Source organism: Salvelinus fontinalis, chromosome 1 (assembly GCF_029448725.1).
Source record: "Salvelinus fontinalis isolate EN_2023a chromosome 1, ASM2944872v1, whole genome shotgun sequence".
In the NCBI taxonomy this organism is placed as follows: Eukaryota; Metazoa; Chordata; class Actinopteri; order Salmoniformes; family Salmonidae; genus Salvelinus; species Salvelinus fontinalis.
This window is the reverse complement of record NC_074665.1, coordinates 17998343-18023883: the sequence shown is the minus strand read 5'-3', so window position 1 is coordinate 18023883 and position 25541 is coordinate 17998343. Positions and strand designations below refer to the sequence as shown.

At 43.0% G+C, this 25541-nt stretch overlaps 1 protein-coding gene across 3 annotated transcripts in view; it reads right to left on the bottom strand.

Moving 5' to 3' along the window:
- The window catches only part of LOC129827384 (protocadherin-15-like), a 315230-nt gene that overhangs the window by 91645 nt on the left and 198044 nt on the right, over positions 1 to 25541 (bottom strand). For all 3 annotated transcript variants that reach the window (XM_055888298.1, XM_055888368.1, XM_055888212.1), the window contains exon 19: positions 10905 to 11033. In XM_055888298.1, coding sequence (XP_055744273.1) covers positions 10905 to 11033 — 129 coding nt within the window. The remainder of the gene's footprint in view (positions 1 to 10904; positions 11034 to 25541) is intronic.

The window sequence follows — 25541 nt, the reverse complement described above, 5'->3', positions numbered from 1 at the left end:
ATGGATGGATAGATGGAGGGATGTATGGATAGATGGAGGGATGTATGGATAGATGGAGGGATGTATAGATAGACGGATGGATGGATGGATAGATGGAGGGATGGATGGATGGATAGATGGAGGGATGGATGGATAGATAGATGGGTAGATAGATGGATAGATGATGGATAGATAGATGGATAGATGATGGATAGATGATGGATAGATAGATAGATAGATAGATAGATAGATAGATAGATAGATAGATGGAGGGATGGATGGATGGAGGGATGGAGGGATGGAGGGATGGAGGGATGATGAGGGAGACACAGGGGGAGTTAGACCATCCATATGGTAAGCATCATGCATAAACCAATAGGGAGGAACACACACACACACGACGAGACACCTGTTTCAACAGCAGGGAGAGAGCAATACACAGGCCCCAAGCTGACAGCCTTAAACAGGTACAGTGTTACAGTTTAACCCACTCTCCAAACTGTGTCCTCTGTAATGCAAATGAAGAACATTGTGCAAGTTAAGCAGCGCTGTCTGTATACTGTAAGGCTTGTATTGTATTCCGCATGAATCCCTCCATTTCTCTTCAGGATTTGATCGAGGTTGAGGACAGTGCAGGAGGTTTTCCAACCCACTCTAATGAGGTAACGGAATATATAGCTCATGCAAAGAAGAAATTACATATCTCAGAAACCTTTTAGACCTCCAATGTACAGGAACATTCTCCTGCAACAGGGTGATCAAATGAAGATCCTACATCTGTACTGGGAGGTCTTTGTAGGAATGAGACGCCATGATCCCATTGAATAAAGGAGGATCAAGACATAACATCTCACCTCGAGATTGGGAGCTAGAAGTCATTGATAGATGAAAAAATACACGATCTTGAAAATTAAACTTATTCTACTAAAAGATGAGTGATAATTTACTTTGGTAAAGGTTTCTTTTCAGAGAACATTTCTTTTCGACCAGAGATAATGAGACAGGATTGGATTTAAATTTTCATACGCATAAAAACGAAAATTGCCTTCACTCAAAGCATATTGCAAAAAATACCCAAATGATGTTCCTGCTGTTAATGTCTGGTGTGCAACATCCTACCATGCGAAATAACAAAGAACATGTTGGCTCGACTGTAGTCTGAAAGCACAACAGCCAGGCCAAAAGCATGACGGTAGCTACAGTATCCAGTCAGTGATGGAATTAATTCAATACATTTTTATTACCTTCTAAAGGATCCAGGGCCTGGTAATGAAAGCATACATTTTTCAGAAAATCAATTAAAAGTTCATTAAAACCTGTATGGAAGAGAAGCAGAGATATGTCTTACACCGTGCATCACCCCAGACCCAACCGGTAAACACCACAATTTGGGAAGTGTCATTATCTAGTGAGGAAGAGACTGCACGCCGAGCCAGAGAGAGAACAGTGATTTCTGCTTCACTTGTCTTGCTGCCTGCTCTCTCTCGTAAAGTGAATGCAGTAATGGGTCTTGCTGGCTTGATAAACAGAGCAAAATGCCGCTCAGTAGCAGGCAGAATGTGCCAAGTAAAACATTGGAGATGGGCTGATAGTGCCATCAACGAGATAATAGAAGCAAACTAGACAAGTCTTAGACATCAATTCCAATCAGGCAACGATTTTCATCCCGTCGCTGACACATATTCAAACTCATTTGTCTTGCAGACAGTACCTTGGATCACTTCGATCACCATTATACCACAAACCCCGATGGGCCTTATTGCTATTATGAACTGGTTACCATCGTAATTAGAGCCGTAAAAAAACACGTTTTGTCATACCTGTGGTATACGGTCTTATATACCACGGCTGCCAGCCAATCAGCATTCAGGGCTCGAACCACCCAGTTTATAAATAATACCACAACACACAAGGTTGCCCACCGTCGGTACTACAGTTTTTTCTGAATGCTTAAACACTAACAGTGATTCTTGAGGCACTATCTCTGAAACCATTAACACTTGTAGCCAATGCATTTACCAAGTGTGCCAAACTGAATTACAACACACTTTTTGCAAAACTGTAAACACAACTCACTGGTTTACACTCAGTTTGCAATGTAATAACACACTTCTAGAAAAACTGGAAACATTGGTCTCTACAATGCTACACTATTTCGCCAATTGCCTTTTCACATTGACAAATGTGAAAACACTTTTATATAATGAGTTAACTTACAAATCAGTGCTTGAGCAATTTAAATAGTCCACAGGTAAACACTTGGTTTGGACAACAATGGAGGCCAATATTGGACAGAGAGTAAGAGGGGTGAGAACTATAGGAGGAGGAAGAGGACGAGGAGGATGAGGAGGAGTTGAAGAAGTAAGAGGAGGAGGAGGAGGAAGAGGAGGACGAGGAGGTGAAGTAGGACGAGGGAGAAGGAGAGGAAGGGGAGTCAGGAACACAATAACTGATGAAATCAGAGCGACTGTGGTTGACCATGTTGTCAATCATGGGATGAGCATGACGGAGGCTGGGCAGCGGGTTCAACCAAATCTGAGCCGCTATACTGTTGCAGGTATCATCTGGATATTTCTAAATGAGAACCAGTAAGTAACTGTAAGTGCTGTAATCTTACTGGTACAGTAATATGTACTATACTTTCATAATGAGAAGGATCTATCACTAAAACCATTCAAATGTTTTTACAGAACTCCAGTATCTGGTGGAAGAGGTTGACTGTTCACCCCAGAGCAGGAGACCCACATTGTAAATGTGGTCATTGCAAATAACTGCATCAGACTCAGAGAACTGCAGGACCACATAATGGCAGATAACACCATATTCCAAAATGTCAACAGAGTGAGTCTCTCTGCACTGTCTCGTCTACTGAAACGCAATAGATTTAGGATGAAGCAGCTGTACAGAGTCCCTTTCGAAAGAAACAGACAGTGTAAAACAACTGAGATAGGATAGTACAGCTTACCTGCGCATATTCATCTCATTGGTATTGGATCTGGAAGTGTATGGTGCTACATCATATTGACTGATCCCTGTCTTTTCCTACTGTGCTACATTGTTTTGTCTTGTCTCTTTCAGAGACTCATGGAGCTAGAAGCAGATGCAGTGTATCAGAAGCAGATGCAGTGCCTCATGAGCTAATATGTGTGGACGAGGCAGGTTTCATGCTTGCAAAAACAAGGGGCCGCGGCAGAAATATCATCGGACACCGTGCCATCATCAACGTCCCGGGACAACGTGGTGGCAACATAACAATGTGTGCGGCTATTAGTCAAAACGGCGTCCTTCACCATCATGCAATCCTAGGCCCATACAACACTGCACACATTATCACATTTCTGGACACCCTCAACAACAGACTAATCCCTAATGACCAGGGGCCAGAACAGCCCAGGTACATTATCATCTGTGACAGTGTTAGTTTCTACCGGGCTGCTGTGGTCCGCAATTGGTTCACAGGTCACCCACTTTTCATCTCACTCAATATCCCCCATACTCTCCATTCTTGAATCCTATTGGAGAATTCTTCTGTGGTTGGAAGGTGCATGATCGCCAGCCCCACCAATGCATACCCCTTCTACAGGCAATAGAGGAGGCTTGTGGAGACATGGATCAGGGGTCATGCCAGGCCTGGATACGGCACTCCAGGCCATACTTTCCACGCTGCCGAGCTCAAGACAACATGTTTTTTTAAATTTTTAAATTTCACCTTTATTTAACCAGGTAGGCAAGTTGAGAACAAGTTCTCATTTACAACTGCGACCTGGCCAAGATAAAGCAAAGCAGTTCGAAACATATAACAACACAGAGTTACACATGGAGTAAAACAAACATACAGTCAATAATACAGTAGAAAAATAAGTATTTATACAATGTCAGCAAATAAGGTGAGATAAGGGAAGTAAAGGAAATAAATAGGCCATGGTGGCAAAGTAAATACAATATAGCAAGTAAAACACTGGAATGGTTGATTTGCAGTGGAAGAATGTGCAAAGTAGATTTAGAAATAATGGGGTGCAAAGGAGCAAAATAAACAAATACATAAATACAGTAGGGGGAGAGGTAGTTCTTTGGGAGAAATTATAGATGGGCTATGTACAGGTGCAGTAATCTGTGAGCTGCTCTGACAGCTGGTGCTTAAAGCTAGTGAGGGAGATAAGTGTTTCCAGTTTCAGAGATTTTTGTAGTTCGTTCCAGTCAATGGCAGCAGAGAACTGGAAGGAGAGGCGGCCAAAGGAGGAATTGGCTTTTGGGGGTGACAAGTGAGATATACCTGCTGGAATGCGTGCTACGGGTGGGTGCTGCTATGGTGACCAGCGAGCAGAGATCAGGCGGGACTTTACCTAGCAGGGTCTTGTAGATGACCTGGAGCCAGTGGGTTTGGCGACTAGTATGAAGCGAGGGCCAGCCAACGAGAGCGTACAGGTCACAGTGGTGGGTGGTATATGGGGCTTTGGTAACAAAACGGATGGCACTGTGATAGACTGCATCCAATTTGTTAAGTAGGGTGTTGGAGGCTATCTTGTAAATGACATCACTGAAGTCGAGGATCGGTAAGATGGTCAGTTTTACAAGGGTATGTTTGGCAGCATGGGTGAAGGATGCTTTGTTGCGAAATAGGAAGCCAATTCTAGATTTAACTTTGGATTGTAGATGTTTTATGTGAGTCTGGAAGTAGAGTTTACAGTCTAACCAGACACCTAGGTATTTGTAGTTGTCCACATATTCAGTCCACAAGTCAGAACCGTCCAGAGTAGTGATGCTGGACGGGCGGGCTGGTGCAGGCAGCGATCGGTTAAAGAGGATGCATTTAGTTTTACTTGTATTTAAGAGCAGTTGGAGGCCACAGACGGAGAGTTGTATGGAATTGAAGCTCGACTGGAGGGTTGTTAACACAGTGTCCAAAGAGGGGCCAGAAGTAAACAGAATGGTGTCGTCTGCGTAGAGGTGGATCAGAGACTCACCAGCAGCAAGAGCGACATCATTGATGTAAACAGAGAAGAGAGTCGGTCCAAGAATTGAACCCTGTGGTGCACCCCATAGAGACTGCCAGAGGCCCGGACAACAGGCCCTCAGATTTGACACACTGAACTCTATCAGAGAAGTAGTTGGTGAACCAGGCGAGGCAATCATTTGAGAAACCAAGGATGTTGAGTCTGCCGATGAGGATGTGGTGATTGACAGAGTCGAAAGCCTTGGCCAGGTCAATGAATATGGCTGCACAGTATTGTTTCTTATCGATGGCGGTTAAGATATCGTTTAGGACCTTGAGCATGGCTGAGGTGCACCCATGACCAGCTCTGAAACCAGATTGCATAGCGGAGAAGGTACGATAGGATTCGAAATGGTCGGTGATCTGTTTGTTAACTTTGCTTTCGAAGACCTTAGAAAGGCAGGGTAGGATAGATATAGGTCTGTAGCAGTGTGGGTCAAGAGTGTCCCCCCCTTTGAAGAGGGGGATGACCGCAGCTGCTTTCCAATCTTTGGGGATCTCAGATGACACGAAGGAGAGGTTGAACAGGCTAGTAAAAGGGGTTGCTACAATTTCTGCAGATAATTTTAGAAAGAAAGGGTCCAGATTGTCTAGCCCGGCTGATTTGTGGGGGTCCAGATTTTGCAGCTCTTTCAGAACATTAGTTGACTGGATTTGGGAGAAGGATAAATGGGGAAGGCTTGGGCGAGTTGCTGTGGGGGCTGCAGGGCTGTTGACCGGGGTAGGGGTAGCCATGTGGAAAGCATGGCCAGCCGTAGAAAAATGCTTATTGAAATTCTTAATTATAGTGGATTTATCGGTGGTGACAGAGTTTCCTATCCTCAGTGCATTGGGCAGCTGGGAGGAGGTGCTCTTATTCTCCATGGACTTTACAATGTCCCAGAACTTTTTTGAGTTTGTGTTGCAGGAAGCAAGTTTCTGCTTGAAAAAGCTAGCCTTGGCTTTTCTAACTGCCTGTGTATATTGATGTCTAACTTCCCTGAAAAGTTGCATTTCACAGGGGATGTTCGATGCTAATGCAGAACGCCACAGGATGTTTTTGTGTTGGTTAAGGGCAGTCAGGTCTAGAGAGAATCAAGGGCTGTATCTGTTCCTGGTTCTACATTTCTTGAATGGGGCATGCTTATTTAAGATGGTGAGGAAGGCATTTTTAAAGAATAACCAGGCATCCTCTACTGACGGAATGAGGTCAATATCCTTCCAGGATACCCGGGCCAGGTCGATTAGAAAGGCCTGCTCGCTGAAGTGTTTCAGGGAGCGTTTGATAGTGATGAGTGGAGGTCATTTGACCGCTGACCCATTACGGATGCAGGCAATGAGGCAGTGATTGCTGATATCTTGGTTGAAAACAGCAGAGATGTATTTGGAGGGCAAGTTGGTTAGGATGATATCTATGAGCGTGCCCATGTTTACGGCTTTGGGGTTGTACCTGGTAGGTTCATTGATCATTTGTGTGAGATTGAGGGCATCAAGCTTAGATTGTAGGATGGCCGGGGTGTTAAGCATGTCACAGTTTAGGTCACCTAGCAGCACGAGCTCTGAAGATAGATGGGGGGCAATCAGTTCACATATGGTATCCAGAGCACAGCTGGGGGCAGAGGGTGGTCTTTAGCAGGCGGCAACGGTGAGAGACTTGTTTTTCGAGAGGTGGATTTTTGAAAGTAGAAGTTCAGATTGTTTGGGTACAGACCTGAATAGTAGGACAGAACTCTGCAGGCTATCTCTGCAGTAGATTACAACACCGCCCCCTTTGGCCGTTCTATCTTGTCTGAAAATGTTGAAATTAGGGATGTAGATTTCAGAGTTATTGGTGGTCTTCCTAAGCCAGGATTCAGACACAGCTAGGACATCCGGGTTGGCAAAGTGTGCTAAAGCAGTGAATAAAACAAACTTAGGGGGGAGGCTTCTAATGTTAACATGCATGAAACCAAGCTAGGCTAGGCACTGCAGGGCCGGGATTCACCTCTACATCACCAGAGGAACAGAGGAGGAGTAGGATAAGGGTACGGCTAAAAGCTATGAGAATTGGACGTCTAGGACGTCCGGAACAGAGAGTAAAAGGAGCAGGTTTCTGGGGGCGATAAAATAGATTCAAGGTATAGTGTACAGACAAAGGTATGGTAGGATGTGAATACAGTGGAGGTAAACCTAGGCATTGAGTGATGATGAAAGAGATATTGTCTGTAGAAACATAATTGAAACCAGGTGATGTCATCGCATGTGGGGGTGGTGGAACTGAAGGGTTGGATAAGGTATATTGAGCAGGGCTTAAGGCTCTACAGTGAAATAAGCCAATAAACACTAACCAGAATAGCAATGGACAAGGCATATTGACATTAAGAAGAGGCATGCTTAGCCAAGTGATCATAAGGGTCCAGTGAGTAGTGAGGTGGGCGGGGTCACGGCGATTCAGACATCTAGCAAGCTAGCAGCAGATTGAGGTCTGTTTTTAGCCACCCCGTGCATTTCCGTCGGTAGATTAGTGGGGTTCCGTGTGGTAGAGGGGACCAATCCTATTGTCAAAATAGTAATAGTTATAGTGGCCCAAGAAGATTGTTTGATATACCTGTTCAGATAGCAGCCGATATGCTCAAGACAGCTAACGATTAGCGGGCTGCAGTTAGCAGATGGGCGTTCAGGTTACGTCGCGATGGAGGGGCCAGTTGGATAACTCCCTCGGGCAGATCACGTCGGTAGTCCAGTCGTGAAGGCCCGGTGGTGCTTCGCATCGGCAGTAAAACGGGTCCGGATAGGTGATTGTAGCCCAGGATTGGATGATGGAACTCTTCAGCTGGCTAGCTCCGGGATAATTGGTGTTTGCTCCGGAATCGACGTTAGCCAATAGTCACTCGGATAGCAGCTAGTTAGCTGCAAGATCCAGGTGTAAATGTCCAGAGCTTGCGGTAGATGTAACATGTGATGTGGATGAAGTCTTATGGCCGGACCCACACAGAAGGTGAGATGGAGCCACATTTGTTTATGTTCTTTTTTTTCTAGCACAAATGTTTTTGTTTTCTTCTACTGCGCTTTTGTTGTTTGGGGAGTGTTCGAACATTTCCCCCTTATTTGTATTGATAGTGTTTTTTTCGGAACACACATCCACACTTTACACATTTGGATACCTGTGTGTATGTGTGTTTACTACATGTATGACAAAACTTTAGTGCAAACTGCTATGCCCTGCAAACAGAAAAAGCAAAAGCCAAAAGTGTTTTTAATTTATACCATCAGTGCGCAGTTGGTGCTTCGCGTGCTCATTCAAATGACGGTTTGTGTGTACTGTAGACGCAAAAAAAAACATTTTTTTAAAGAGTTTGAAGAGTTTTTACAAGAATTGTTTGCTTTTGCAAGAGATGTATCATGTTTTGCTGGTTTGGTGTAAGGTTTTGTGGTTGGTGTGTAGAGCTTTGCAAAAATAGCCTATAGTTTCAAAGATAGTGCCTAAGCAATCAGAAAAACCTGTAATAACCATGCGTTGGCAGATTGAGGAAGGGCAGATGGTTGAGTGCTTAGTGTTCCATAAAGGCTTGCTCATTTTGATGTGCATACTGTAGCCTCACAAATCCCACTTGTCTTATCATATGCTGAGCGACTTGCTGATAAATTGCACATTCTGAGATGTTATTGCAGTAATTGATCATATCTGAGAGCTTATTTGATCAAATATTTCAGTTTGGGGGAGAGTTGGTGTCGATGGTCATGTTTGGCAGAGATATATTCTGATAGCACACTTCAGGGCCTCTGGCCAGCTTTAATGTGGCTTGTGGTCCATGGTTTTGCTCCAGGTTAGCTGTGGGGGTGACAAACATGGAATGTTAGGGTTGGGAGCGTGTCCCAAACTCTCCACTGGAGGCCATGTTATGTGGTTGGAATGATTTTCAGTTTTGGAGGAAACGAAGGGTCAGGTTTGGGAGTCTAGCCACGCACGCACAGGCACGCGCACAGGCACGCGCACAGGCACGTGCACACACACACACACACACACACACACAGTGGTGGAGTGTATACACAGGTATTCGCTCTTTGTCTACTTATATTTCTTCACATTTTAGGCGCAGTAACGTACACACGGCAAAACGCCGTTCTAAAATGCGCACCAAATATGTGAGCGGACAGAGATGGACATATCTGCTAGAATTGAGAGAGATCTAAAGATGCAACAACTATCATGTGTTGCTAATATGACTAGGATAATGCCATTGGCTGCTAGACATTGGGAAAAAAGAATAGAACAAATAGAACAGGAGAATGCATAATGAGGAAGTCTTTACACAAATAATTGCCTCCACCTTTCTATGGTGGGGTTTGGGCTATAGGCTACTTGAAGCAAGGTAAGACATGTCTCATAATATGAAGTAAAACATCCAGATTTCAAACAATTATGGAACAGGAAAAGTATAGATAGTAATGAAAGGCCTAACTCTTCTGGTAGATGGAAAGGCTTTCCCAAAAACCTTCTCTATTAAATATTAGCTACAAAGTAGCCTATGCTTACCTGGCATTATTTGCATAAATCCAGTGGCCATTCATTTTGCAAACCTCATCTCATGTGCTACAGAAACAATGCTAATCAAACAACAGTGCTAGGTGCCTGCACACTTCAATTAAACTGTAACTACACAAAAAAACTACACGTATTGGATTTTTTACTTCAAAAGTTGTCTGTTGATGTGATTTAAGCATTGTTATGGACTTTGAGAGCAAAAACCTGAAAAAATGGAAACCTTTGAATATCTGACTCAGTTGACAGCCTCATTTATCTGTTTCAATAGTAGGCCTACTATTAGCCTACTGCACAGTATAGCTTGGGTTGGCCTGACTGTGAAAGACCAATATGGGATTCATCATTTTAGGTCATTCCGTGTGGATATCACTGTATCTCATATAATCTTTTACATAGGGTGCCTTTCCTTCACCGGATGGGCAGTTTGGAATTTTTTGGGCATACCCACTTCTCCAGGCACCACTACACACACACACACACACACACACACACACACACACACACACACACACACACACACACACACACACACACACACACACACACACACACACACACACACACACACACACACACACACACACACACACACACACACACAGGTAAACAATCACACACAGGTAAACAAGCAGTCTGCTGTACTGTACAATAAAAGCACAGAGTCCCACCAAAGATGTCTGCCTACATTATCCTCCGCTTATTCCACAAACAATCCCCAGCCCTATTATCCACACCACTAATTACAGCTCCTCGCAGCTTAACAGAGCCCAACAAAGCTACTCATTATGGGATGTCCCTGAACGTGACAAATGATTAAAATTTCATTTATTTAATTGGAAAATTATCAACAGCGGACCGGGCAGGGAGCCCTCCCTTTAACTGTAAGAGGTAAATATTGTGTTTTTTATAGTTTCTGAACGCTGTTGCCATAGTGATAACCGAAAGATACGGGCCCTCCCTGCTCTGGGGCTCTTGGCAGCTGGGCACACATGCTGGGAGACCGGGGGGGATCGGCAGGCCAAGCGGAGAGTTGGGCCTTGGCACCCTCACATCCCTGAGGGCCACTAACTACAATTAGCCAAATGGGACAGGGAGAGTTAGCGGGAGACAGACACCAGAGTTACAGAGGAACAGTAGGGTGTACTGCTGCAAGCCAGGTACATGTAAGTTAAACCGCATTGGGACAGACTTTCAATGTCAAAGGCCCCTTGGTCATTATGCCAATGCAAGCTGCAATATACATATTCATAGATTCAGTACCACAGACATATTACTCTACACGGCTAACCAGCCACAGTACACTGACTTAGTCATCAGACAGATCTACTGTATCTTAACATGAGTCCATTCTACAAGGGTCTATGGATGAGTCAGTAACGTGGATTATACTGTGAGTATACAGTATGGCAGACATAAGGGCAGACTTACCTTTACTTGGCCCACAAAAGAGTTGGCCTCCTCCTCTGTAACCGTTAGGTTTTGGGGCAGGAGCGGATCGAAGACAGGGTCATTATCGTTGACATCAGTGACCACAATATTCACAGTGGCCGTGGAGGTCTGGAAGCACAGAATAAAAAACAACACAATTATTGATCTCCGTTTTGAGCAAAGCTCTTTCTCTATGTAAAATAGTAAGTTAAAAGCACAGCAGACTTCTCTGTATGTCATGCTTAAACCAATCAGAATGTGAGTGAATAAATACGAATCCATATTTTATTTCTGGTTAACTGCTACATCTTATGCTACAGCCCTTGGAGTAATGATGACATACTGTATTTGCATTCACCATCATGTAATGAATGACTCATCTCCTCAGCTTTAGGTGAATTAGCGTCTTAGTGTTTGATATCAAAGCAGGAACACATTTAGTTTGAGGTTCTCTTAGACTGTGCATCTTGTCAAAATGTTTGCTTGATTAACAAAACTACTGAGCCGTACAGATATAGTGCATTGAATCTCTTCAGAAACCAGTATACATCACGCAACTTGCAGTCTCTTACAGAAAATAAGGCTTTTATAAAACTGTATCATCAAATAAATGCCTTTTCACTTCTAGCTACACTCTTACCAGAATGAAGAGCAGAATCCAGGAAGTACGAGCAGGTCAACAAGTACCAGTTCATTCCATCATACTATACTTAAGCCTGCTGGCTATAGAGGTTGGTATTTAAAAGCCAATATCATAGTGTGGAGAGTCCATCTGCAAATGACCCGTCACCGTGACCATTTCTCTTGAACTTAATGTGCTCCTGAACAATTGGCAGACCGTGGGAGGAAGGAGGGCAGTCAATGCCGGTTATCTAACATCTCAGCCCTTAAAGTTTTAGTCTGTAATTTGTAATGTTACAGATGGACTGGGTGTGTTGGTCCTGATTCACTGTTTCACAAATATGATGGAATCTCCACCTAAAATGCCAATTAGGTCGTTTTTAAGCTGGCGGTATCAGAGCAGGCCATTTAATGGATGAAGAATATATATACATATATGTCAGAGCAGCATTGGACTAAGATACAGCGGCATAGTATAGAGTACAGTATGTACATATGAGATGGGTGATGCAATATTTACACACAATTAAAGTGACTAAGATACTATAGAATAGTATAGAGTACAGTATATACATATGAGATGAGTAATGCAAGATATGGAGACATTATTAAAGTGGCTAGTGTTTCATTTCCTTAAAGTGGCCAGTGATTCCTAATCTATGTATATAGGCAGCAGCCTCTGATGTGCTGGAAATGGCTGTTTAATTCTTACGACTGAGATCCCGTTAACGGGAACATATGACAACAGCCAGTGAAAGTGCAGGGCGCCAAATTCAAAACAACAGAAATCTCATAATTAAAATTCCACAGACATACAAGTATTTTACACCATTTTAAAGATACACTTCTTGTTAATCCCACCACAGTGTCCGATTTCAAATAGGCTTTTCGGCAAAAGCAACACAAACGATTATGTTAGGTCAAAACCAAGTCACAGAAAAACACAGCCATTTTTCCAGCCAAAGAGAGGAGTCACAAAAATCAGAAATAGAGTTAGAATTAATCACTAACCTTTGATGATCTTCATCAGAAGACACTCATAGGACTTCATGTTACACAATACATGTATGTTTTGTTCGATAAAGTTCATATCTATATCCAAAAATCTTAGTTTACATTAGCGCGTTATGTTCAGTAATGTTTTGCCTACAAAACACCGGTGATTTTGCAGAGAGCCACATCAATTTACAGAAATACTCATAATAAACATTGATAAAAGATACAAGTATTAAACATTGAACTTCAGATAAACTGCTCCTTAATGCAACCGCTGTGTCAGATTTAAAAAAAAAACGTTATGGAAAAAGCACACCATGCTATAATCTGAGTACAGCGCTCAGAGCCCAAATAAGCCATAAAGATCTCCGCCATTTTTTGGAGTCAACAGAAGTCAGAAATAGCATTATAAATATTCACTTACCTTTGATGATTTTAATCAGAATGCACTCCCAGGAATGCCAGTTCCACAATAAATGTTTGTTTTGTTTGATATAGTCCATCATTTATGTCCAAATAGCTTCATTTTGTTCACGCGTTCAGTCCAGTAATCCACATTCATGACGTGCAGGTCAGACAAAAAGTCGAACAATTCCATTACAGTTCGTAGAAACATGTCAAACGATGTATAGAATCAATCTTTAGGATGTTTTTAACATAAATCTTCAATAATGTTTCAACCAGAGAATTCCTTTGTCTTCAGAAATGCGATGGAAAGCAGGTCGCTCTCATGTGAGCGCACATGTTCAGCTCGTGCCAGACACCTGAAGTAAAAAGAGCTCTCCTTCCCTCATCACAATAGAAGCATCAAACAAGTTTCTAAAGACTGTTGACATCTAGTGGAAGCCTTAGGATGTTCAAAATGACCAATATCCCACTGTATATTGGATAGGCAAACCTACAAACCTCAGATTTCCCACTTCCTGGTTGGATTTTTTCTCAGGTTTTTGCCTGCCATATGAGTTCTGTTATACTCACAGACATCATTCAAAAAGGTCTAGAAACTTCAGAGTGTTTTCAATCCAAATCTACTAATATCTGCATATTTTAGCCTCTGAGCCTGAGTAGCAGGCAGTTTACTCTGGGCACCTTTTCATCCAAGCTACTCAATACTGCCCCCCAGCCATAAGAAGTTAACAGTCAGTGGTGTAGTATAGAATACAATGCAGTATATATATATATATGAAATGGGTGATGCAATATGTAAACACAATTTAAAAGTGACTAAGATACCGTTGAATAGTGTGGAGTGCAGTTTATACACATGAGATGAGTAGTGCTTGATACAGAAACATTATTAAAGCGGCATGTGATCCATTTCTAAAAGTGGCCAGTGATTTCTAATCTATATCTATAGGCAGATGTGCTAGTGATGGCTGATGTGCTAGTGATGGCTGTTTAGCAGTCTGATGGCCTTGAGATAGAAGCTGTTTTTCAGTCTCTCGGTCCCAGCTTTGATGCACCTGTACTGACCTCGCCTTCTGGATGATAGCGGGGCGAACAGGCAGTGGCTCGGGTGGTTGATGTCCTTGATTATCTTTTTGGCCTTCCTATGGCATCGGGTGCTGTAGGTGTCCAGGAGGGCGGGAAATTTGCACCTGGTGATGCGTTGGGCAGGCCGCACCCCCCCTCTGGAGAGCTTTGCGGTTGTGGGCGGTGCAGTTGCCATATCAGGCGGTGATACAGCCCAACAGGATGCTCTCAATTGTGCATCTGTAAAGGTTTGTGAGGGTTTTAGGTGTTAAGCTACATTTCTTCAGCCTCCTGAGGTTGAAGAGTCACTGTTGCGCCTTCTTCACCACACTCTCTGTGTGGATGGACCATTTCAGTTTTCCAGCGATGTGTACGCCGAGGAACTTGAAGCTTTCCACCTTCTCCACTGCGGACCCATCAATGTGGATAGGGGGGGGGGGGGTGGGGGGGGGGGGGTGCTCCCTCTGCTGTTTCCTGAAGTCCACATCATCTCCTTAGTTTTGTTGACGTTGAGTGAGAGGTTATTTTTCTGGCACCACACTCCCAGAGCCCTCACCTCTTCCCTGTAGGCTGTCTCATCGTTGTTAGTAATCAAGCCTACTACTGTTGTGTCATCTGTACACTTGATGATTGAGTTGGAGGCGTGCTTGGCAATGTAGTCATGGGTGAACGGAGTACAGAAGGGGGCTGAGCACGCACCTTTGTGGGGCCCCAGTGTTGAGGATCAGCGAAGAGGTGTTGTTTCATACCTTCACCACCTGGGGGCGACCCGTCAGGAAGTCCAGGACCCAGTTCCACAGGGCGGGGTTCAGACTCAGGGCCTCGAGCTTGATAATGAGCTTGGATGGTACTATAGTGTTGAATGCTGAGCTATAGTCAATGAACATCATTCTTAGGTAGGTGAGTGCTATGGGGCGATAGTCTTTTAGTTAAATTACCTTTGCTTTCTTTGGTACAGGGACAATGGTGGCCATCTTGAAGCATGTGAGGACAACAGACTGGGATAGGGAAACATTGAATATATTTGTAAACACACCAGCCAGCTGGTCTGCGCATGCTCGGACGAGGTGGCTGCCTTGTGAGGGTTAGCACATGCTCTGACGACCATCTGGGCCAGCTGCCTTGCGAGGGTTAACACACTTAAATGTCTTACTAAAATCGGCAACGGAGAAGGAGAGCTCACAGTCCTTGACCGCATCGGCGGCACTGTATTATCCTCAAAGCGAGCGAAGAAGGTGTTCAGTCCGTCGGTGTTCGCAACGTGGCTGGTTTTCCTTTTATAATCTGTGATTATCCATAGCCCTGCCACATACATCTGGTGTCTGAGCCGTTGAACTGGGACTCAACTTTGTCCCTATACCGAAGTTCAGCATACTTGATTTCTTTGCGGAGGGAACAACTACACTGTTTGTTTTCTTCCATATTCCCAGTCTTCTTGCCCTGGTTAAGAGCGGTGGTTCGCGCTTTCAGTTTTGCGGGAATGCTCCCATCTATCCACGATTTCTGGTTGGGGTAGATTTTAGTAGTCACAGTGGGTACAACATCTCCTATGCACATCCTGATGAACTCATTCACTGTATCAGTATTGGTGTCAATATATTTTCTGAAGCTACTCTGAACATATCCCAGTCCACGTGATCAAAACAATCTTGCAGCGTGGATTCCGATAGGTCAGACCAGCATTGAATAGTCCTTACCAAGGGTGCTTCCTGTTTGAGTTTCCAATTTGCTGAATGGAGGGCATGGGAGGGACTTATATGCATTCTGGAAGGTAGTATAACAATGGTTGAGAGTTTTAGCAGCTCAAGTACAACAATCAATATGTTAAATAGAATTTCAGGAGCCTTTTCCTCAAATTTGCTTTGTTAATATCCCCAGCTACAATGAATGCAGCCTCAGGATATGTGGTTTCCAGTTTGCATAAAGTTCAGTGAAGTTCTTTGAGGGTCGTCATGGTATTCGCTTGGGGGGGGGATATAGACCGCTGTGGATATTATTGACGAAAATTATCTCGGGAGATAGTACGATCGGCATTTGATTGTGAGATATTCTAGGTCGGGTGAACAGAAGGACTTGAGTTCCTGTATGGTGTCACAGTTACACCATAAGTTGTTAATCATAAAACATATACCTCCACCCTTCTGCTTCCTGGAGAGATTTTTGTTCCTGTCGGTGCTATGTACTGAGAACCCAACTGACTTTACAGTCAGATAGTGTATCTTGAGAGAGCCATGTTTCCGTGAAGCAGAGTATGTTACAATCCCTGGTGTCCCTCTGAAAGGCAACTCTCGCCTTGAGCTCATCAATTTTATTATCCAGAGATTGGACATTAGCGAGTTAAATACTCGGGAGCGGTGGGTGTTGTGCACACTTCCTAAGTCGGACCAGAAGACTGCCTCGAGTACCTCTCCTCTGCCAGCGTTGTTTTGGGTTAGCCTCTGGAATAAACTGCTCTGGAAAGAACAAACAAAGGATCCGCTCCAGGGAAGTCGTAATCCTGGTCATAATGCTGCAAGTTCTGGTGAGTTACCGCCGTTCTAATATCCAATAGTTCTTCCCTGCTGTATGTAATGACACAAAACAATTCCGGAGCTAATAACATAAAAATAAGCAATTCCTGAGCTAATAATGCCATCAGATCATCCTAACAGGACCATTTCTCATTGAAAACGGTCCTTTGAATGAGACAATAATGCAGTATTTGTCAGAGCCAGACAGACGTCTGCATATTTTTATTTTTTTGAAGGTTTAATGTATTTTGTCTAAGAGCCAAAGAGCTCAACATATTGTGGCAGACGGCAGGGAGAGGTGCGGGGAGTGGTTATTGAGGGGAGATATCTTGCAGCCCGCTGGCTCTGGCCCCGAGCCTTATATGGACTTCCTGCCCCAACGAGGCGAGGCTGTGGATCAAGAAGCCAGGGAGTACTTGGGGATAAAGGAGGAAGCAGCCTGCACAAAGGGGCAGAGAATGGAGAGAGAAATGTGCGTTATGAACAGTGGGAGAAGAGAGAACAATATCTGTGAGATTACCCTTGCGACCTGGACTGTCGGATTCGCAGTCCCTTAATTCCCCTACCCATTATTTCAGTCCCTTTCAGCAGGATCGCAATGGACCTGCTGGGACCTCTACCCAAGAGCAACAGAGGGCACCAATACATTATAGTGATTCTGGATTATGCCACCAGGTACCTGGAAGCCATTACCCTGCGCATCATGGCCACCAAGGGAATCGCACGTGAGTTGGTCATGCTGTTCTCCCGAGTAGGCATCCCCGACAAGATATTGACCGACCAGGGCACCACGTTCATGTCATGAATCATGAAGGATCTATGCAAGCTAATTAAAATAACCCAGTTGAGCACCTCTGTGTATCACCCTCAGACTGATGGATTGGTGGAAAGATTCAAACGGACCTCTGAAGCAGATGATAAAGATGGTGATGGAGGCCAATGGAAAGAATTGGGACCAGCTGCTTCAACAGGATTCTCTCCCTTCGAAATCCTGTACAGGAGATGACCTCGAGGACTGCTGGACGTGGCTAAAGAAGCCTGGGAAAAGCAACTGTCGCACCACCGAACCACGGTGGAGCACGTGGGAGACATGAGCGATCAGATGGCAACCCTGTGGCCCCTGGTACGGGAACACATGCTGGCGGCCCAAGAGCGGGTGTACAAGGCCTAAGTGCGGGTGTACAACAGAGGGCCACAACAAAGGGACTTTCAGCCAGGAGACAAAGTGATGGTGCTGGTCCTCACCTCAGAATGCATGTTTTTGGCCCAATGGAACGGACCATTCAAAGTCTTTGAGAAGGTGGGTGAAGTTAACTATCTGACCCATATTTACCATAAGAATTTGCTAAAGAAATGGAATGCACGTGATGCACTCTACACTATTTCACCAAAGAAGGCTACCACAGAGACTGAGCCGGCAGAGGTGCCAATGGGGGAGCAGCTGAGACAAGTTTTAGGTTTACCCCTGGAGAACGGAACGGACAATGAGAACGGCTTGTGGACTGTGAAGTAACTGGTGAATTCCCCTTCTTTCCCTGTGTACAAAAATCCCTAATAAACTCCCCATTTGCATTCTAGTTGTGCTCCTGGTGAATGTTTTGTTATTGAACTTGGTAATGTGGAAACCCCACACCCTTGAGCCTGCTACAATATGAAAAGAAAAGCAACCAATTACAGCACAGACTAAATTAGAAAGTTGTGGGAACATACGTTTTTGGTTTCCCATTGGTTTTGGGAACAAAGCCATACGCTTCCTGATCGGTAAAACTGAACGTTTTTTTAAATGTTCTTAGAACGGAAGTAAAAATGTTGTCTGTTCTGGGAATGTTCATTTTTAGGTTGCAGGGAGGTTCTGAGAACATTTTGCTTTCATTTCCAATGAGCTTTTATTCTGAGAACAGAAATTATAGGTTATTTGAAGGTAATTAAATAATGTTCTGAAAACATGTTCCAATAGCTTAGGATAACAGTTTTTAACTCCAAACACAGATAATCATATTCAATTATGTGTGCCTAAGCATTAACCATGCAAACACTTGTATTTTTAAATTGTGGCACAGCATCAGATTCAAACCTAAGGTTTTCTATCCATGGAATAGTCCACTGCGCCATCATGATGGAGTTAAGCATGCCATGTTTATGTTTTTGTTTGTTTTACACCTAGAAAAATGTTCATTTTAGTCTATTCAAAGAGACCCCATTTCAAAGGAAACAAGCACGCATTAAGATCAGGTGTGGCCAATTAGTGGGTGTGGCCAACACCTGAACACACTTAACTTCTCTGTGCTACGGATCCCTTTTACGGGATCATTTTCCTAAACAACCGCTGAATTGGAGGCGCAAAATATTACAAAAAATATTTATAATCATGCAATCACAAGTGAAATATACCAAAACACAGTTTAGCTTGTTGTTAATTCACCTATCGTGTCAGATTTAGAAAATATGCTTTACAGCGAATGCAATCCAAGCTTTTGTGAGTGTATCAATCAATGCTACAACAGCTAGCCCCAAATTAGCATGGTCACGAAAGTCAGAAAAGCAATAAAATTAATCGCTTACCTTTGAAAGTCTTCGGATGTTTGCACTCACGAGACTCCCAGTTACACAATAAATGTTATTTTTGTTCGATAAATATTACTTTTATAACAAAAAAAACACCATTTGGGTTGCGCGTTATGTTCAGAAAACTACAGCCTCGTTCCGGTCCTGAAAGGCAGAAGAAAATTCCCAAACGTATCAGATTCAAAAATATTACTAAAAATACGTATAAATATTGCAATCACAAGTGAAATATACCAAAACACAGCTTAGCTTGTTGTTAATCCACCTATCGTGTCAGATTTTGAAAATATGCTAGCTAATGCTAGCTAGCCGTTGTGTTTTCTTTTGAATTAAACCTAGACCTAATAAATGTAAACCTTTTTCACCAACGGTGATCCAAGAGGTGGCTGTGCATGAAGAGTTGGTAGTGGGCCAGCTTTTCATTGCTCGGGAGGATACGAAGTAAGGAGTGGGCTGCACCATGTGGGGAGCTCAAACTTCATTGATACAGATAATCTGCAGAGGGTGGAGACACCCTGATGACATAGAGCTGCCGCCACCTCTGCTGATCATCTAGCTATGAGCTTCCAGATCCTCTCATGACCGCAGCTACCCATCTGGAGGCTTCAAGAAGCACTCAAACAGACTTGATCTAGAATAGGGCTCTCCAACTCTGTTACTGGATAGCTACCGTACTGTAGGTTGTCGCTCCAACCCTAATATAGCGCACCTGATTCTGAGGTTGAAACAAAAACCTACAGGAGGGTAGCTCTCCAGGAACAGGATTGAAGAGCCATGATCTAGAAGCACTCAAACAGACTTGATCTAGAAGCACTCAAACAGACTTGATCTATCTTATCTAGCTACTGTTGTAGCTTATATCTCTTTTAAGGTAAATTACTTCTTGCTGTTTATTTTGCTTAACAAGCACTGAGATTCTGTCTGTAATGAAAAGTGCTAGAAAAGTTTAATAAATACATTTTATTCATATGCAGGATTGAGTGTTTTGTTGATGCTGAGAACAGAATGTATATTTAAATAATATTCTTAGAACATTCTCTGTTATTTATCGAACATTTTCTTAACGTTTTCTAAACAATGTGGGATCATGACTTTAAATAGAACCATGAGGAAACCTGTAGGAAACATTATGCTGAAGTACTGAAATTCCCACAGAACGTTGTTTCTTAACGTTCTCTGAACTATTTGAGAACGTTCCCTATGTAAAACCAGTTGAAGAACGTTCCTAAAACATTACCAAAATTGAAATTAAATCAAATCATGTTTGAACTTTTAGGAAACGTTCTGTTAAAATAATGAAATACCAAGAAAACAACATTTGTTTGTCAAGTTCCTTAAATGTGCTGAGAATGTTCCAAAACCAAGCACATATCCTGCACCATTCCCAGAAAGTTGTAGAAAGGTTGTATGCAAAATAACCAAAATAACCACGCTCTCACCAAGCTCTAAGAAACATATGGTTCTCAGAACATTATGTGCTTGCTGGGATAGTACTGTACTGTAAAGACACACATTCTGAGGTTATGAATGAAGCTACAGATATAGGATCTTAATTGATCACAATTTTGTTGGTGAAAATTTTCCTGCTATGCAGGAAACACAGATGAGCTTTGTGATTTACATAAAGGCACTGAAAACCCTCACTAAGACATGGTTATAGTAACAGTATGGCACTTTTCATGTAGCCTATTTTCTTCCAGCTAATAGCCTAACAACCGATCAAGCAACATTATGGACTAAACGTTAATGGTCAACTTAAGATCCTAAATATGTATAGCTAGTCATCAGAGCACTAGCCTATGGGGAGCACTAAACTGTCATTAGCCAGCACACAGGGCTTCCCTTCTTCAGAGAGAGAACGGAGCAGAAAACAAAGGAGGCCTCGTGTCCAGGTGTGCCCTCGCAGCAGGAAGCCACTTCCCTTTTCATTATCCCTTCTCAACGTCTCTCTTCCTCATTCTCTTCTCTGCGTTTAGCTTTGAGCGAAGATCAAAGACACTCCTTCCCACTATTGCACACCCAGAGAAATGTATGGAAGAATCCAAACCAAAATAAAAATGAGGATGTGTCGGTTTTGTAATGGTATTGCATGAAAGATGGAGCGTTTGAAAGGAGCTGGGATTCTTCACGACGCAAAAACTCTATGAAGAAAAATCTATATGGTCCGTGAAACATTTACTTGGAGCAACGAGGGTAGTAATGAGGGAACTGAACAAATACTGAACAAATAAATACTACATTCAGCACTATTGCTTTGACATGAACACAATGTTGCTCTGCACCTGAACTGCACAGTGAACTTCATGTTGTTCTGCACAATGAACTTCACGTTGTTCTGCACAATGAACTTCATGTTACTCTGCACGTTGCTCTGCACAAGTACCATCAAAAAGGGAACCAGTAATGCTACAGTAAGTAGCCATTTTCCAACTGCCCTCATGCTCTAGCGCATACGCACAAGTAACAAAATGAACGAACCCATTCATCACAGAAACACACAGGTTTTAAAACCGCAGTGTCTCTTTAAGACCAATAGTACAAGCAGTATTTATTAGCTATAACAGAATGTTATGTAACACCTCTGGTTTGACTGTATAATGGGTACTGTCTCCCTCCCTTTCATCTGGGGCATGGCCCTGGGCCTCGTCAAATAATATTGGCTGGCCCCGGGCCCTCCAGGCCCCTGTGGGACACCTGCAGGGGCCTGGAGGAACACATACCCCATCCAGGAGGTGACATCACCAGGGAGGGAGGTCATGCAGTTCTGGAGCGTCAGGTACAGTGTGTCTGTGTCTGTGTGTCTGTGTGTCTGTGTGTCTGTGTGTCTGTGTGTCTGTGTGTCTGTGTCTGTGTGTGTGTGAGAGAGAGTTGTGTTTTCCACTAGCGCCAGCTGTCAACTATACAGCCGATTACAGACTCATTTTCAGCCGGGTACTTTTTCCACTTCCACAGTAAATTAACTAAACTACTTTTCAATTCGCAAGTAAGAAAACAGTCTGCCGAGCCCTCTCCCGCTAGAATGAACAATATGCTTCTTCTAGCGGATAAGAGCGTTGGGCCAGTAACTGAATGAACGCTGGATCGAATCCCAGAGCCAACTAGGTGAAAAATCTGTCAATGTGCCTTTGAGCAAGGCACTTAACCCTAATTTATCCTGTAAGTTGCTCTGGTTAAGAACGTCAGCTAAATCAGTGTTTCCCAACCAGGGGTACTTGGCCTATCCACAGAGGGTATTTTAGAACTCATGAGAACATAGGCTTACTGGTAAAATGCACATGAGGGGGTACTTGGTGTTACATTAACCAAAAAAGTTTGGGAACAACTGTGCTAAATGACTAAAATGTAAAATGCTAATGTAATTGATAGGACAGGCACCTGTCAGTCACAAAGTGAGCGATGACAAGGAAACACTACTGGTTTGACAGTCTGCTGTCTGTCTCGCCTCTCGGGACCTGGGGGTGTGCGTTGCGGTTGCAGAAACATGTCTTTACACAGAAAGAGAGCACAATTTTGCGTGTCCCATATAGCCTAATGTGAGCGAATTTGCACCTCCCATATAATGTGGTAAAGATTAATCAAAATCCACTTAGCCTATTTTTTTCTGGCAAATTTATTTATTTTCTTTCATGTGCAGGATCCGACATTAACGTGGGCCCACTGGCCCAGGGCCAGTAAAAACAGTAGATCGTGTCAGTCACTAACTTTTCTGCGCATTTTTGCATTCCAGTTTAACATTTAACTGCTCTGTCGCAGTCTATCATTGAAGATTACAAACGTGAATGTCATGATATTTGTATTTGAGCAATACGATTGGCCGTTCAATTAAGCACCACCACGCTCCTGCGAGTCACAACTTCTCGAGCAATCAAGCAGTACATGAGACGTTGGCTGCAGTCCAAACACGTTATTATCAGCCATTGCGCTAGCTACTTTCCCTCGGGGGAATCCCCGTCAAAACTGGATGCAGTTTGATAGTCATCTTAAAGTGGAGGTCCAATTTACTAACGTTGCCCCCTTGGGCCTCGATTTAGCTCAACGGAGCGAGTGAACAACTTTGGTCAGTTGTGGGTTGTTATGACCCACAATTCAATGCAAATGGTAGTCACATTTCAAACTATGGTGGCCGCGAAGTGTCAAATTAACAAGGCATGTCATGATAATCAACAAGGCATGTCAGAAAAAAAGTATGAATCTAGCTTGCTAAAAAATATACACTACCGTTCAAAAGTTTGTGGTCACTTAGAAATGTCCATATTTTTGAAAGAAAAGCACATTTTGTGTCCATTAAAATAACATCAAATTGATCAGAAATACAGTGTAGACATTGTTAATATTGTAAATGACTATTGTAGCTGGAAACGGCTGATTTTTTATGGAATATCTACATAGGCGTACAGAGGCCCATTATCAGCAAGCATCACTCCTGTGTTCCAGTGGCACGTTGTGTTAGATGAAGCCTCAAAATGGCTACAAACAAATAGATTTCGTACAATGCTGTGTACTACTCCCTTCACAGAACAGCGCAAACTGGCTTTAACCAGAATAGAAAGAGGAGTGGGAGGCCTCACTGCAGAGCAAGAGGACAAGTACATTAGAGTGTCTAGTTTGAGAAAAAGATGCCTCACAAGTCCTCAAATGGCAGATTCATTAAATAGTACTCGCAAAACACCAGTCTCAAAGTCAACAGTGAAGAGGCGACTCCGGGATACTGGCCTTCTAGGCAGAGTTGCAAAGAAAAAGCCATATCTCAGACTGCCCAATAAAAATAAAAGATTAATATGGACAAAAGAACACAGACACTGGACAGAGGAACTCTGCCTAGAAGGCCAGCATCCCGGAGTCGCCTCTTCACTGTTGACGTTGAGACTGGTGTTTTGCGGGTACTATTTAATGAAGCTCCCATTTGAGGACTTGTGAGCCGTCTGTTTCTTTCAAAAACAAGTACATTTTTTAAGTGACCCCAAACCTTTGAACGGTAGTGCATATATACAGGGATCTTAGCATTGGTAAATTGGCTTAGTCTCGTAGTGAGGAGCCTATAAAATGTTGCTAGATTCATAAACATATTTTTGGAATTCTGAAATGTATTGGAATAAATGACCAAACTATAAAACTAGCTACCTAACAGGAGTGCTAGCTAGATATGTTAGCTTACTAGGTACATTCGTAGTTTTAGGTTGGTTGTTTTTAAGCTCAACTTCAAGATTTCCACCAAGGATGTTGCCTCTCCAACCATCACTCTCCCTCGCTTGGGCAAGGGACATTTAAGGTAGACTCGGATGTGACGATCTAAAACGTCATTCAAAGGCTGAGTTTAGAACCTGTCTACCTGTCTACTTCGAGTTTGAAATGCAGCCGATGCGTTCACAAAGCACACGCGAGCTGTTCAAAGCAAAAAGAAGCACTCAATGATTCATTTTTTCTCAGGAAAGTGATTTCCAAATGTAAACCTTCAATAGTGAACATACTAGCAATATGCAGGCTACTGTTAATAGTCTGTAAAAATAACAGTACAAAAAGAAACCTAGCATTCCTCTTGGCTAGCCTACTGTAGCCATGACGATATCTCTTTTGAAACATTGGTCTTAAAGGGTCTGCGTCCTATTATCAAATCTTCTCAAAATGACATACTTTAGAAACAAAAATTAACGCAATTAATACAACGCAATTCTAAAGAACAAACTAATGACTTACATTGCTAAATTATATTACACAGCTTTTTAATACACATCACAATAACTATTTATAGCTGAATATAGAGAGAAGCCATGCCAACCTATAGGCCCTGCATTACCCTAATGCATTTAAGAACTACACCATGTCCGGGCCAGTAGAAATTCAGTTTGGGACAGTAGATTTTTGGTTAACCGAGAAACAAAGTTAACGTTGGGCCCTGGTGGGTTTCATAGGCAGCCATGGAGTGGTGGGGCATAGGCCGTGGAGTGGTGGAGTATAGGCCATGGAGTGGTGGGGCATAGACAACGGAGTGGCGGTGCATAGGCTCTATACTGTGCTTTCATTGACAAACAGCAAGCTTGACTAGCTTATAAAAGGTGTAGAACTGACTGAATAAAGTCAATCTCATATATCCCTGCCATTCATGAATCACACAACGTAGTTATATGTCCAGTGTATCGCATCGGGACAAGTAAACTAAAGATCTCCTTTGTATTTTCGATATGAAGTCCATCTGGACTTGCCAGACAGTGACGTTAAAGTGAGTGACTCGTCAGTAGCCTACCAAATTACATCGGTAAGAGAGCTGTTCAGGTGGCTCCCTAATTTCAAATTATATCAACTTGTATTAGTCACATGCGCCGAATACAACAGGTGAAATGCTTACTTATGAGCACCTACCAACAATGCAGTTTAAAAAAATAAGAAATAAAAGCAACAAGTAATAACAAGTAATTAAAGAGCAGCAGTAAAATAACAATAGCGAGACTATATACAGGGGGGTAACGATACAGAA